At 41.1% G+C, this 15,854-nt stretch overlaps 2 protein-coding genes across 2 annotated transcripts; one reads left to right on the forward strand and one right to left on the reverse strand.

Annotated features, from left to right (window-relative positions):
- Window positions 1-326: 326 nt before the first annotated feature.
- si:dkey-67c22.2 (uncharacterized protein LOC792544 homolog) lies at window positions 327-10,966 on the reverse strand. The gene is made up of 10 exons (XM_034573997.1): window positions 10,758-10,966; window positions 8,564-8,653; window positions 8,088-8,295; window positions 7,669-7,745; window positions 5,732-7,537; window positions 4,990-5,386; window positions 4,211-4,728; window positions 3,493-3,980; window positions 3,267-3,359; window positions 327-2,450 (listed from the first exon to the last, which is right to left on the reverse strand). Exons 2-9 carry the CDS (start codon window positions 8,589-8,591, stop codon window positions 3,285-3,287), a joined length of 3,597 nt encoding a protein of 1,198 aa, XP_034429888.1. The 5' UTR covers window positions 8,592-8,653; window positions 10,758-10,966; the 3' UTR covers window positions 327-2,450; window positions 3,267-3,284.
- Window positions 10,967-11,864: 898 nt separating this feature from the next.
- On the forward strand, window positions 11,865-15,349 carry ercc1 (excision repair cross-complementation group 1). Its single transcript, XM_034574007.1, has 9 exons — window positions 11,865-12,015; window positions 12,217-12,651; window positions 13,129-13,232; window positions 13,391-13,490; window positions 13,911-13,987; window positions 14,340-14,439; window positions 14,655-14,726; window positions 14,878-14,946; window positions 15,027-15,349. The coding sequence occupies exons 1-9, from the start codon at window positions 11,956-11,958 to the stop codon at window positions 15,087-15,089; spliced, it is 1,080 nt and encodes a 359-aa protein (XP_034429898.1). The 5' UTR covers window positions 11,865-11,955; the 3' UTR covers window positions 15,090-15,349.
- Window positions 15,350-15,854: the final 505 nt, after the last annotated feature.

Below are 15,854 nucleotides of genomic sequence, written 5' to 3' on the forward strand. Positions count from 1 at the left end.
CTACATTTAAAGTTCCCAGGAGAACAGTTTCTTAAATTGAAAAAGTGCAGAACAATCAGGATTCTCACTATAAAGTAGGGTGCCCTGCCAAACTAAACACTGAGGATGGAGAAACTTTCAGGACAGTCGTCACTGCAGATCATCAGACAGTTAAATGTATATGTATGAGATGAGTTATAAGATATTATAAAGAGCTATAGAGCTCTTTAATTGCTTGTATCATCATATCCAATCATTTTAATGAACCTTAACTCTTTACTACCCTTATGAGAAGTGATGCTTCTTGAACCTGACAGGTGAACATATCACACAAGGACAACAATAAATACAGATCATTGAGATTTTTAATAACTGTAACACATTTATGTACAAAGCAAGCAATGTCCTATTGAACTGACTCCCTAAAAAAAAAAAAAATCCTTTTTTTTGTCATTAAAACAGTTTTAAGATACCGCAGGGAATCAGTCCAACAATATTTGTGTTGCAGAGTCTGTATAGGTACAGTTTGACAAAGCCGTCACAGATCATCTTCCATGGTTAAAAAGCCCTGGTTATAGAAAAACGACATGGGAGGACGGATCCAGAAATATTTCCCCCTCTGATGAAGCTAAATGGTTGGAGTTATGGGGGGAAAAAAACAGAAAAACACAATTTCCCCAAAAGCACCAAGTTCGTCTTTGTCCTTCAGCTAACCAATGGGATGAAGGTTTACTGTGAAACATGGATCCTGTTTACTCAGCTCTAACGAATTACCTAGTGCAGGCCTGACAGTATCTACATGTAAAGAAGATATTAACTGTATCATTGGATTAAATGAAAAAGGCCTGTTGGGTTTTTCATACTACATTTTCTCTTCTCTAAGACAAATCCCAAATTTGCCGCCTGAATACAACGCTGCAAGATGATCAGATTTGCACAAAAAAAAAAAAAACTCGAGACAAAGAACCTGATTGTCTTGACATAAACACATTTAACAGCGTTACAACTCAGGAAATACTCAGGTTTCATCATTCACCCCTATAACCACAATCAGTAATTTGTCACCCCCTCCATTGTAGTAACATGTTTTCGTGTGTGCCTCTAAAATTGGCACCAGTGGAATTTATGTATTAATCAAGTAAACAGCCGAACCGACAAGGGTGTCTAAAGTGTACTTGATACCTGTTTCTAATGTCACGCAGTAAAACATAAAAAATCTTCTAAACAAGTAATAATCACCTACATTAAGAGAATCAAGTTGCATTATCATCTTTTTGGGGAATATCAAAAACCTGGTGGATTTATACAATTTAATTCATAATTTTGATCTTAATCTGGATTTATACTAGGGTCAAGTGTTATGGTTGGCACAACCAGCAATTCTTTCGAACGTCACCTGCTCTGAACGTCAAACCCAGACAACAAATGTTTGACAGACTTAAGAAATATTTCTTCAAGTGTTAAATTGGCATCATGGTCTGACACTGATATACGACATGCCCTGTGCATCTTAAATAACATGTCTTCTGCAAAACCCAGGAGAATGCATGTCATGGTGGCAGATGAGAGATGAAACAACCTTTCAAATATACAGGAAACATGTTTCCACATCTGAGGAAATCCTAATAAAGCAAAGATGAAAGACCAGGTTAGAGTCAAAGATTTGCTCATTTAAAATATGGGTAAAATAATTCACACCCAGGGCAGAACTGAATTAGCTTTGTAAATGGATACAGTAATCTTTGAACTAAATTCCAAAACCTTATTTTTGCAGCCAATATATTCATTTATTCCCATCTATCACAATAATCAGCTCTGGCATCTGTTCCAGGACACATGTTGGCACTCTCTTGCCCTGGAGACCATGAAAACAACTCACGTGTGAGGATCAACCAAAACTTTGTCTACATTATTTATTAATAAAACCAGGGAGAAGAGGTAACCAAGGGAATACAGCAGAACAAGGGAAGCAATCTCCACTCAACACAATCCTTAGCATAAAATCATGAAAGTAAAACTAATTTAGAGAAACTAATCTTTTACAAAAAACACTTGAGCCACTAGTTAGTTTGGTTTGTTTCCTCTTCAGTCTTAACGACGATGACTGCTTGAGCAAGCAGCAACACTGAGGGGTTGGTGGTGAAAGTCAATATATACACACACTTTCACACACACTGTACAGTCATACAACTGTGCACACATGTCAGTGTATCCAGTTTTCTCAGTGGTATCACAGGTTACAGTCTGCCTGACTCACGCCCTCTCTCTCACACACAGAAAGAAACAGGGGAGCAGAGTGGGGCAGTGGCTGGTGCCGGTACTCCTACATTATAACTGTGACAACTACGGTGCTCTTCTTCTTCTTCCTGGTAGTTTACGACTCAGGTTATCCGGCTGACAAAGGAAACTGTGGATAGGGAAGTCCTCTTGAAAATATTTTTTTTTTACAATTTCCTTCAGTCCTTCGGAGGCTGTGTGCAGAGAAAAGTCAAAGTTTTAACAGTTTTCCTGTTTATATAGTAAATAGAGACAAAATAGACAAATATGTACAGAAAAACAGGCTTCATAACTACAGCAGGACTAAATGATATAGAGAGGAACACTTTAGTACAGTGAGAGATTAGAGTGTATAAAGATGGACGACACATCTCCACTCCCTCCCACTATCCAGAAATAAAGCCAGAAATATCCTGGTTACGAAAGCTGCCATCTTGCAAATTGGGAGCCAGCCTGAACAATAGCGATCAGGGGAGGAAGCCCCGGTAGTGAGTTCCTGGCGATAACACATACTCGACCAATTGTGAGTCTGTCTCGGCTGTCAATCATGACGACTCACCCAGTCTTTACAACATCAAATAACCAATTCAAATTAGAAAACAAATTCAGTCCTGGACATACATCAGTGTAATAAGACGTGCCTACAATGACAGAAACCTTCTTTGTGAAAATATTATTTCACATGTACTTTGACTTATTAGTTTGAAGTTGGGTACATGACCTATACTGCAGCCAGCCACCAGGTAGCGATCTAGAAGCTTCGGCTTTACTTTACTTTAAGTTAGCCCATAAAATCACCAGTGGACCAACAAGTCAGTATTGTTCATAAAAATATAAATGAAAACTGGAGTGGGTAAAAAAAAAAAACCTCCCTCAGGTATAGGATTCAATTGATCATAAACAGAAATAATGAAGGAAGTAGGGGAAGGGGACAAGGGGGGTGCCAAGTAATAAAACACGAATATAAAGATATACAATGAAAAGGAAGACAAATAGATTGAAATTTTTACCATGAAGACCTGGCGATTCTAGCTTTCATCATCTGAGACATGAGGTTTAGCAATGGCCATCTCCTCCTTACTATTTGCAATCATCTTGCATTTCTACAAAAACACAGAAAACATCAGTTAGGACATGCACAGATACTATATGCATTTATACATCCTTACACTACTCATTCAGTCACTCTCACAAAAAAACTGTTAAACAAAAATGACAACTTTAGCCCCCTTTTACCTCAGTAAGCTCCTTGATGGTGTGAATGTTAGCCTGCTGCGTGACCTTCCTCTTTGCTTCCTCAATGTGGTCCAGGTTAAGAGTTGGCGTTGGAGGAGCGAGGCATGGTGGAGGCTTGTTAGTAATGGTAGGAAGTGGGGCAAGGGGAGGCATGGCCGCCAGTGCACCCATGTTGGTCAAGGCAGCTGTCATAGTTGCTGCCGTCATACTCGCCATAGCAGCACTCATGGTGATGTTTGACATGTTGGGCATTCCCGGGATATTGCCTAAGCCCAATGGACCCATGTTAGACATATTCTGCATGTTGGCCATCCCCATGCCCATTGGAAGCGGTAAAGGTAGAGGTAAGGAGAGGGGGGTAGGAGATGGAGTGGGTAGAGGGAGCTGGAGAATGGCTTTTGGCCGAAGACTCTCAGGAATGGGAACCCCTGCCTTAGCACACATGGCAGCAGCGTTAGCCTTGGCTATCTCCAGCAGCTGGTCCTTATCTGAGGAAAGGGATTGTAGAAGAGATACATGGAAGAGGGGTAATGTAAAAAGGGAGAAAAATAAGGCAAGATTAAGCATTAGAGTAGTTGAAAACTAAGACTATAGAAATCTATTAAACAAAATCATGCACAACTGTTACATAAGTATTCCTAAAAGATATAGAATCACAATTGGTAAGAGTTTATTGTATTAAATGCAATTCTCATTGGTTATCATCTAATTGTTTTACCCAGTTCAGTGAGCCTTGGAGGAGTCTTGCTGGTGCTGCGACGTGTCCGGGACCCTGAGCGACGTTGTTTCCGAAGAATAAGAACTGGAGAGTGGCTAGGTTCCCTCTTCCATCTGTCCCGTCTATCAAACGAACGACTACGAAACACTGGACGCCTCCCTCGACCCCTCGATCTAGACCTGCGTCTGCGATCAGAGGAACGAGACCGAGAGCGCCTGCTTCTGTCTATTGACCTAGACCTTTTCCTTCGGCCTGTGGAGCGGCTCTTTGATCGCTTGTTCCTGTCTGGGGACTTGGACCTCCTCCTCCCTCGAGCATTGGGTGATCGGGATCGCCTCTTGCGGGCTGGACTGCGAGACTTGGATCGACGGGTTTTGTTTCGCAACTTCGAGCCTGATTGCTTACGGCGTGCAGCGGAGCGGGAGCGTGACCGCCGCCGCCGGGCGGGAGATTTAGACCTTCGTTTCTTCCTGTCTGAAGGAGAAACAGATTGTCTTTTCTTCAATGGAGACTTGGACCTGAGGAAAGATGAATGATAAGACTGATGAATACCTGTACACAACACAGCAACTTAATACAGCAGTTAGACACAGGCAGAACGTGTCAGATTTCTTAACATTGGCTCCGGCAATAAGATAACTTTGAGATCAACTTCATGAGTTCTTTAACATCTACTACCTTTAAGACGATTAAGTAATTTAATTATTGCTCTTTAAGGGACCCATTGCATCCCTGATTAAGGATGTAGGATGGGTGCAAACACAGACTAACACACTAACCTGGATGGCTTCCTTTTGGATTTAGACTTGGATGTTGATCGTCGAGGGGATGAGGTTGAGCGTGAAAGTTTCCTTCGGCCGATAGGTGACGGTGACTTTGACAACTGTTTCTTCTGCACTTCAGGAGAGACTGAAACTGAGGAGCTTCTCTGGCATTTAGATGTAATTTTAACTGGAGAGGTAGAATCCCGTTCTTCATCAGAGCCTTCGGAACAATCTGACCCACCTGGGTTAGGCTCTTGGGAACCAGACCTGGAACCATCTTTTTCGTTGGATGAGCTGGTGTGTTCCTTCTGCACCACGTCATTGTTAGGAGCAAGCTGCTCCTGCAATTTATCTGAGGAGCTTCCCGCTTGGGGGCTGGCGGCAGCTACCGAGGGCACAGGTTTCCAACCACCTGCATGGTACATGTTAAGGGATTTTGTATGTCAAAGACATGTTAGGACTTTTTAATAAAACAAACTTGAATGTATCCACAACAATTCACTAATATATTACTATATCACCAATATTCCCCACTTAGCAAACATCACCAAAATGAACATTGACTAACAATTGTAATCAGTTTGAAGGAATAAATGGAGTATATCTAACGATTAACAGTGTTGATGCATGAGGTAGGATTCACTTTTGAAATTATATGAAGACTCTTATTAAATGTGCAGATAGTGCAACTATAGAAACAAAATCGATTAAGTAAATATAATTTGCATAAAAATATAGGAATGAAAAAACTCTTGACCTGTTGTTACTGAAAGTCCTTCACTTTCTGCTGCTGTCTCCTCTGCCTTAGGAGAAGGAATCTTTACTTTTACAGGAGAGGAAGATGGTGATCTGGCTGGCGAGGAGCTGTCAGACTGCTCACCACTTGATTCAGACCTAGACCTGGATCTCTTCAAGTCGGCAGGGATAGATTGGGATTTTGACCTTCTCGCAATCTTCTCGGGAGATTTTGACCTCTTCTTGCCAGGTAGTGGTGAGCGAGACTTTGACCGGTGCCTTCGAGACAAAGAGCGGGATTTGGAGCGTTTTCCAGACCTAGGAGAACGCTTTCTGACCGGTGACCTGGATTTTGACCTCTTTCGGGAGGGAGGGGTTCTAGATTTGGTCCATTTGCGGGGACTTCTGGATCTGGAGCGTCGGCCACGCTTAGAGACTACAATGGAACGTGATCGAGACCGCCTGCTCTTGCGGATTGACCGGGAGCGGGAGTGACGGGATCTTGGAGGTGGTGACCTCCTACGTCGAGACAAGGATCGACTCTTTGAACGCCTGCCTCCTGCACGTCTTGCTGGTGTCCGTGACCTGGAGCGACGAGCAGGCCGTTTAGATCTAGAGCGGGAGCGACGTGTTCGATTGATGGAGCGTGACCCTGAACGCCTGCCACCTGCACCTCCTCTTCTGGGTGAGCGAGTCCTGGAGCGCCTAGTGCCTCCACGAGAACGTGACTCTGACCTTCGGTTTCTTCTTGGGGACCGAGATATAGAGGGGGACCTGCGCCCACCACGTTTAGGGGATCGCGAAACCTTTCTCTTTGGAAAGGGGGAACTCCGGCGTCGCTTTGGGGAAGTAGATGAGGAATTTCTACGACGTTTAGGGGACTTGGACTTTCTTGGAGATTTTAAGACCTTCTTCTTGGGGGTGAGGGAGCGAGAGGTGGACCGGGATTGACAGCTTGCTCCCTTTGGAGATTTGGGCAATGGGGAGGGGGACTTCCTTTGAGATTTAGGGGACTGAGAGCGGGACATCTGCCGACTCATTAAAGGAGTTGTAGACTGTTTTCCCTTCGAGGTTGACCTAGAATTGGATCTTGACTCTTCTTTAATTGTTGTTGCTGTTTGACCACCAGACGGCTGCCTACTGGGACTAGGTGTTGGTGAGTGACTAGGACTTGACCCAGATCTCTTTCTGTTTATTCCTCTGGAAGGGGTAGGAGACCTGGACCTTGATCCATCGTGTTCCTTTACCGTTGCCCTCTGAACCAAACTGGCCTGATCTTTCAGGCCTGGGTCATCTCTTGGGGTAGCGCCTTCCTGTTTTGGGATGATGTCAGGCAGTTCCTGGGCATGGCTGAATGTACCGTCTCCATGACTAACTTCTGTCTTAACCCGAACTGTCGCCGTCTGTGTTATCTCAACCTGGCCAGCAGATGGCGACATATCCTTTTCAGATCCGTTGGTGTTGCTGTCCTTCCCTCCAGTTGGGGACATATCCATATTTGTAATCTCCTCTTTCTTCACTCCAAGTATTTCAGGTTTCTGCATGAGCATGGGAACTCCTGTCTCCTCCCCTCGTTTGTTTTTTGAACCCAGTTTGGAAAATGGTTCTTGCAGGTCAGATGCTGCAGCTGGAGAGTATTTGGCATCACCAGCTCCTTTGCCTCCTTCACCTTCAGACTCTGAACCTGTAGCTGAGCTGCTTTCAGATGGGGAGTGCGATGGTGATTTCTTTTCTTGCTTTTCATCTTTCTTCCTCTTCTTTTTCTTCTTCTTGGCTGCATGTCTTTTGTGTTTTTTGGATTTTGTATCTCCCTCTGTGTCCACACGATCTGAGAGAAGAAATGATTTGGAATATATATATATATATATATATATATATATATATATACACACACACACATCAAATACAAAAGAGAATTAACCCTGCACTTTATAGGGAAAATGTTTTTGGATCACCTACCTGTAATCACATTCCTTTTACTCTCCTCCTTCAGCCCAGCAGGGTCTCCAGCTCCTGTAGTTTGGGCCAGTCTGGCACTAAAAACACAAGATATTAAATGTAAGTGCCAAATACTAACAAAGCAAACATTGGCCACCATTTAAATTTGGGTACGTTACAGAATCTTACTCAAGTAAGCGAAAAATTCACTCTACAGCTCATTATGGCATTTCACAGACATCTACATTGGATGACGTGATAAAAACTGATTACATAAAGTTTGAGAGATGTGAAATTTGGATAAATTCACCGTTCATATCTCAATTTTAGTGAAATCAGTTGAATCTTGTAAAATAACAGAAAAATGCTTAATTTTGGCATCAATACATCTCTCAAACAGTATTTTGGTTTACTCATGGTGCTGGTAATTTTAAGCTGACCTGGCTCTGGTGGTCCGAACAGGTTTCGATTGAGGTGGTGATTCTACATCGGACTCAGCACCAGATTCTGAACTGCTCTCCTTATCACCCTTCCTCTTCCGCTTCTTCTTCTTGCTTTTGTGTTTTCTGTGCTTCTTGTTTTTCTTATGGGGTGTCTCATTCCCTTCCTTCGCATTTATGTCATCTTTCTCAGGTGCCTCATCCTCACCTGCACAGGAAAACGGTATTTCTGATTACTTGGCAAATCCATGACATGAGCAATGATGCACAGTGTAGGTTATTTCAAAAATAGAGCACGAGTTGTGAAAGAGGAAAAAAAACAACTGTCGTCATCATTAAAATTATCCTTTATGTGTTTTAAATAGTTTCTGGACACCAATGGCCTTTTATGGTTCAGTGGCAATGCAGCAAAAGAAACTGTCAAATTGGATTAGAATTTTAATGACAGATGATTTTGTGAGTTATCCACCACTCACCTAATGGGATGTCCACTGCACATTCCATTGTGCCGCTGTCTTGTTCAAGACCCTCTGAATGTCACTGGTTTGCTGCTCCCTCACTCAACACTGGGGGGGGGGAAACAGAGGCATTGGAACTCAAATCAGTAAAAAGTTTAGCACAAACAAATGAAGTACTGTATATTTCAAAACCATGCTTCAACAATATGTTAAATAGCCACCTCTTGATCAATGACAACTAAAAACATTTCCTGAAATTATAAGTACAGATGGGCCCTAAAATACAAAAATTGTTACCCCATTCACCTGGAGCAAAATAGCTGTGCAGTCATACTTTCATCAGTATCTGAGTGTCATTAAATTCATTATCCATAAGTAGCAGAAAAAATATTACACTGTATAACCAAAAGGACAGCTACTAACTACCAAATTGAAATGAAGCTGCATCAACACTTCTCTAAAAACAGTTTCATCAATAACCTGAATAACAGCAGACATGTCTGCTGTATTCTGTATATGACCCCTCTCTGATTAAAACCAAAGAAGCAACTTGCAGGATCAGGATTGGAGCTCATCTCTTTCAAATATGCCTCAACGAGGCACAGAAAATTAAAAATTAGGTAAAGATAAACCAGCGTACTCTGGCAAACCAGCTCTCATTCATTTTTACTACTAAATTAAAAACAGAGTCATGCACTGTAGTGATAGCAGAAGAACACCCTCTGGCCAGATTGTTTGTAGACTCTGGGCACAAAAAAAAACATAACTCTACAGCATATCATAGCTGATGAGAATACTGAGAGGGTAACAAGAGTAAATGATTACCTTTCACTTTTAAAATCTGTAAACACTATATACACACAGTTTCCTGTACACAATAATAATTGTTCAAATGATGTGTGAGCAGTGGCATCCGATTATCAGACGGGAAAGAACTGCTGCATGTATCCAACGCTTCCATAGACAAAATGCACTGATTGAGATTATTCCAGGGTTGTAATAAACTCAAAAAGCTGCAACCACTTAAATACAGGAGCAGTGGTCGTATTTGCCATTAAGCATCAATACAAACATTTAAAACAGACCCTCTCTAACCTAAACAAGGTTGAAGTTTCTCTTTCACAATGAGACTGGATTTCTGATGCAAAAAATACCGCATTAATCAAATTTATAAATATCTAATTGTAAAGCTTGGTAACGATTCCATTGAAGACTTCAATAAAGTATTACTCCAAAAACTCATTCTGAACTTGCTATTCACGCAAAACACAACTTAGCCTTTCGACATTTTTACACGAACATACCGATCTGATGAGATTTAGCTATAAGCAAACGAGGCCTGTGCTTGACTAAAGAGAGTAAGTCGTCCTGATATCGTAAAAGTTTGAACACGATCAACACTAGCCATGCCACCATTAACACGTGAGGAGCACTAACACAGGCAATGAAGCCACAGTCTCAAACACTACAGAAAACACCCATAGGCTATATTTGCTGAAACCATTCCCTTACTACAGTTATAGTTACTAACAATAGTTACTCCAGACAATGAAAAACAACGATACTAAGAATGTAAGTTACCGACACCCAACACATTCAATGGACATTGCCGTTTCGGGTTCATGCTAAAGCTAACCGTCGTAAGGTATGGCTGCCAACATGTTATTTTAGATTTAATGTGGGTTAATATAGTTAAGCCCTCTGCAGCCGATACATTATTTACCATGTAATTACACGAGGACACGTTTTTTACAAGTGGGCTAAGGGGGGGGAAAGAGAATAAACTAAAACGGAATCAAAGTTTATTCGTTGCCACGTTAGATAACAGCAAACACTGCCGGGCCTGCACTACCGCAGCTAACTTTAACACCATTATCACATATCAAAGCACAAATCACTAGCTAGCTAACATTAGCTCAGGTTAATATAACAGAGACTTTATGGTTTATCTGGAAAACCGATTCATTTAAGGGTCCGACACGTTTACCGGTTACACAACGCAGACGCTATCAAAGCTACACATGTAGCCTGCACGCCGCGGCCTCAGCGGCGCCTCGCCGCCACCTCGTTCCGCTAACATGTTACCGCTCGCTAAGTTAGCACGCTGCTAGCCATTCAACTAGCTAGTTTGCTAAGATATTTAGCGGCTACTTCTCTCATGAAAGCAGCGTCGTTCGCTCGTCAAAGCCGTCGGTCTACAGCGCGAAATTACCTCGTGTGTGTTGGTCGGCGGTTCCTTTGTAGAAAATACCAGTTGACCGCGGTCCTGAAAATGTGCGGGACCAAACAATCGCTGAATGTGCTATCCGACAACGTCCGCGAACTTACTGGTCCGCCATGATGGGGAAAGGTTTCCCGACATGCTGCGCGGTTCCAATGGCGGCGTCACGGTCTCCTAGGCAACTCCACACCGCGGGATCCATCAGATCTGCACTTTGTTGTTTTTGTCTTGATGTTCATTATCCCATGTTTATTTCATCCAGTGTATACGTGTCAGGATAGGAGCTTGTTATAATATAATATATATCATACAAATAAACAAACTCGTCGCTGAACGATCTGACCGCATGTTGAAAGTTCACTTGTATTCACTTCAGTCACCACATTAAAGTTTGTCTGCGTGGTTAAAATGTGTTTGATTTGGTTAAAGAGATGATTCAGGGATTGGATGTTTTCATTTTTAACTATACAGTTTATTTTCCGCCAGGGAGATCTAGATGGGCAACAATGAAATAAAACTAAAGTTTAATAATGTAAGAATGTAACCAGGGACAGACACAAAGCTGACAAAAACGAATTAAACATGCCAACATGCACAGTTTACAACTTTGTTACATAAACTGATTCTTGTCTATTTCTAAATCAGGTGACATTAATTATGTTGGGCTTTGGCTTGAGTGAGCTTTTAGAAAATTAATATCATAGACAGTACAGACACATGTACATATACACATGTGTATATATATTAGTGATCATTGTATCAGTATCCCAGCGGATAGTAACATCAGAAAAAAGTAGCACGAGACGATTGAAAAGTACCAAGGGCTGAAAGAACAACTAGAACAGATGTGAAAGGTGAAATGCAATGTGATCCCTGTGATAGTAGGAGCATTAGGGGCTGTAACCCCATAAGTACATACACACACTGTATATAACATATTGTAAATAGATAGATAGATAGATAGATAGATAGATAGATAGATAGATAGATAGATAGATAGATATATAGATAGATAGATAGATAGACTTAGACTATATACAGTTTATTGTACAAATTTAAGGGGACGCTTTTATTCTGAAGGAGGTAGACCGGAAGTGTCATTGTTGCTATTCCTGTCAGACGATATTGAGCAGTAGTATTTCTAGTCTGTGCTACTTTTTATTTGAAAAGTCTTTATCAGTTTACAGACATGAGTAAAAGGTTCAACATCAACCTGGAAGATTCAGCTTTCACCAAAGAAAGAACACCGGTCTGTATTTTGCCAGAATCTTAACTCTTAACTTCGTGCGGCTAATAGTTAGCAGGCTAACCGACTAACGTCACCTTCAAATTCAAATGTCTGAATTATGTCAGCTTAGCAACACAACGCTTTGGTCAGGAAAGTTTGCTATAAACACACCCGATTTTATTTATAATCCTCAGACCAGCTCTTCGTCTAACTGTTTTTCAGCCAAAGCCGCAGTTTGTGTCTTCATCGAAAGGAGCTGTCTCCTCAGCCTCCTCTGCATCTCCAGCTGAGTCTGCTCCAGAGTCAGTGGACCAGCCCATGTCTTATGCTGAATACATCGTCCAGAGTAAAAGCACCGTGGCTCCTCAGAGAGAGAACATCTTCAAAGGTCCCGGGACTGACGGTGCTGGAGTCCCCAGTGTGAAACAAACCCGGCCTGGTTCAGTATCTTCTTCCACTGGAGGGTGTGAAACCGGTCAGGATCAGGACTGTTCTAAAGGGACTGAAGGTGGATCTGAGGTGCTTCGGGGGACTGAGGAGACACAGGCGGTTTGCACAGACCCAAAAGAGGGAAACTGTCCAAGGTCAGATGCAAGCCTCAGCCTGGGTCCTAAACCAGTGGGGACAGGGAGCAGCATTATTGTCAGTTCTCGACAGGTAATCCTCAGGGTTTTTCAATCAGGCAACAACAGATGTAGGATTTACAAAAACACTGGGCATGTAGCCTTGATCAAAACTTTCTTATGAGTCGGTGTGGATATTGTCATGATAAATGTTCAATCTTTATTTCTTAAAGACTTAAGACTTAAAGATCTTTGCTTCTGAGGGAAAGTTGAAGAAATCAGACAATTGATTGTGGTTTTAAACTCTTCTTTGTGGGCAGGAACTTACAACAAAACACTCGTTGAAAAGCGAAACATTTCATAACTTTGAGGTAGAACATTCTAAACAATTATGTGTTATACCTCCTGACTGTGCTTGCTCATCAACAGTAAATAGTAATTCGCCACACCTGACACTTCCAATGGAGAGGCAGACTCGTATGTTTGATCTGGAAAGAAGTGTTTTCTGGCTTGTTAGTTGTTGTGCAAAATGGTACGTATCAGATCACATCTTTTTTTTACATTCATACAGAGAGGAAATCCCATTCTGAAGTTTGTGCGGAGTGTTCCGTGGGAGTTTGGAGATGTCGTACCAGACTATGTGTTGGGCCATACGGCGTGTGCTCTCTTCCTCAGGTGAGGTTTTGTTCTGGAAGAATAGTGTGTGAGATCAAGAAGATGTGTTTGAATGTACACAAGAGGAGTAAACAGTTTGTTTTGTTAATGTTTAATCGTGTTTCTTTCTTTTGTGTTGCCTGTTTGGTTTTGATGTTGGTTTCTGGGCTGACTTGAAGTCTGAGGTATCACAACCTCAACCCAAACTATATACACGACCGTTTGAAGCTGCTTGGACAGACTTTCACCCTGCGAGTTTTACTGGTGCAAGTAGATATAGTAAGTAAAAACATGTTTTGTAAATACATCCAGGCTATGTTTTTAGCTAATATAGCTGTTTATTTGATAGGTGTTGTTTTCCACTACAGTAAGTTTTGACATGTAATTATGGGATGTTCAGCTATGTTATTTTTTACTCAGTTGAAAAGCCTCTAGAAAACAATAAATACAGGCTGTAATGTCAGCCTCCCATTCTGAACTCTTGTATATCTCATACCTTGCCTAAATTTAATCAGCTCTACTATTTAAAGTGTGCCATGTAGCTGGAGGCTGTTTCACGTCTGCATTTAGGTAAATATTATTGGATGACAGATATGCTGTATACATACTTAAGAAATATATGGTTCAAAAAACCTACAGCTCCATGTTCCATTTATGAAGCTTAAAGAATTAATTTTTCTCACTGGTTTATGATCACAGAAAGATCCTCATCATGCATTGAAGGAGCTGGCTCGCATCTGCATCATGGCTGACTGCACTCTCATCTTGGCTTGGAGGTAAGACCAGCAACAGATTGCCAAGAAGACAGATCCATTTTTTTTTCAGAAACACAGACAGAAAAGAGCGAGCTTGGAAACGGCTTCGAATACATTAACTTTGTGAATTGGGAATGACACTGAAAGTTTTTTATTTATTATGTAATACAGGTTTGTTATTTGTAGTTTCTGTCTTTCATACTTCAGCAGTCTTAAATTAAATATGCTCATTCTGACCATAATCAACACATGGAGAAACACTCGCAAACCTAACTCTAGCATGTTTTATTTTTTCTGTTAGTAATCTAGCATTATGGCTGGCCAAAAGAACAATTCAAATATTCCTAACGTTTTCATTGTGTTGATTTAACAGTCCGGAGGAGGCAGGACGTTACCTAGAAACATATAAGTCTTATGAAAAGAAACCAGCAGACCTACTGAAGGAGCAAGTTGAAAAGGACTATCTGTCAAAGGTAGGCAAATTCATCCAAAGATTTAAGCATCCGAAACTACTTCTAATGTGATCCTTTTGCCACTTCAGAAAAAAACATATGAGACATTTGTATGTGATCTGACTTAATATGACGCTGTCACATTGAAATTCTGATTAAAATAAACTGCCAAAGTCATGCAGAGTTTTTCCATCTCTGAACAATGTGATGCTGATTGGATTTGATGTTTTTTAAAGGTTACAGATTGCTTGACCACTGTCAAGTCTATAAACAAGACCGATGCCATTACCTTACTCTCCACTTTTTCGGTGAGTATTACTGAACAGAAAACAGTATTTTTTCATCCAGTAGCTGCTCTGTACGGCAAAGATTATTGTAATAATTATTTCTGATCACTGTACCCCTCCACACACACATTGAGTGATATGTGATCTCCTTTTATTTCTTGTTTTTAAACAGTCCATAGAAGGAATCATCAGTGCATCTAAGGAAGACCTGGTTCTCTGTCCAGGCCTCGGACCACAAAAGGTACATTAAAGCACATAAGCAAGATATAACTGTGCGGAGGATAGATGGAACATTTGTTCAATTCATATTTCTGCTCACAGGCAAGACGACTCTACGACGTGCTGCACAAGCCCTTCCTCAAGTCCAAAACAAAAGACACCTGAAACTTCCCACCAACAACATCAGACATGAGTTGGTCATCACCTTGGACTTCACTGAATACTACCAACTGAGAATCAAGGATGGTTTCAAGGATTTAAAATGTGAACTGTTCACAGGGTGTCACAACACGGTTTCACTGTGTGAAAAGTGTTTTTGGAGTTTTGGTGTGCTGTAGTTGGTTTAATGTTGAATGAATTTTATGGAAATAATGAAAATAAATGTTTTGTATATTTTTATACTTTATATTGTGCCTTAATTCTTTGTTACTTAATTAATTGAATATACTTAACACAAAACAAAAATAAGTAATAAAAAAAATAAAATGTGCCCAACCAATCCAGAGTTAGTCTCAGCTGTCAATCATGTTCACCCCAAAGTCAAATAACTAACTTGAATGACACTCAGTAGAGCGTATAACACAAAGGTCTTCCCTGACCCATACCGCATTCTTCCACCAGGTTTCATGGTAATCTGTCCAGTAGATTTAGTATAATCCTCTAGCAAACAAATGAAAAAACTGATGGGTGAAGACCAAGACAGTTTGGCTTCCCTTCAGGGAGCTGTCCTGTCATCCATCTTTATATATATTCTATGGTCTAGACAGTACTGACTATGGTAGTGACACCAAGACATAAATCTGACTAGCGTCAGGAAATCCATCACAATAACCATCTTCTCTCAAAGTTATATTTGCTAGAAAATGCAATGAAACAAAAATAGACATAAATCAAAATGCAAGAAGCTGTTCAGCTACTCAGCTTTATATG

Source organism: Hippoglossus hippoglossus, chromosome 21, assembly GCF_009819705.1.
Source record: "Hippoglossus hippoglossus isolate fHipHip1 chromosome 21, fHipHip1.pri, whole genome shotgun sequence".
NCBI classification, from domain to species: Eukaryota; Metazoa; Chordata; class Actinopteri; order Pleuronectiformes; family Pleuronectidae; genus Hippoglossus; species Hippoglossus hippoglossus.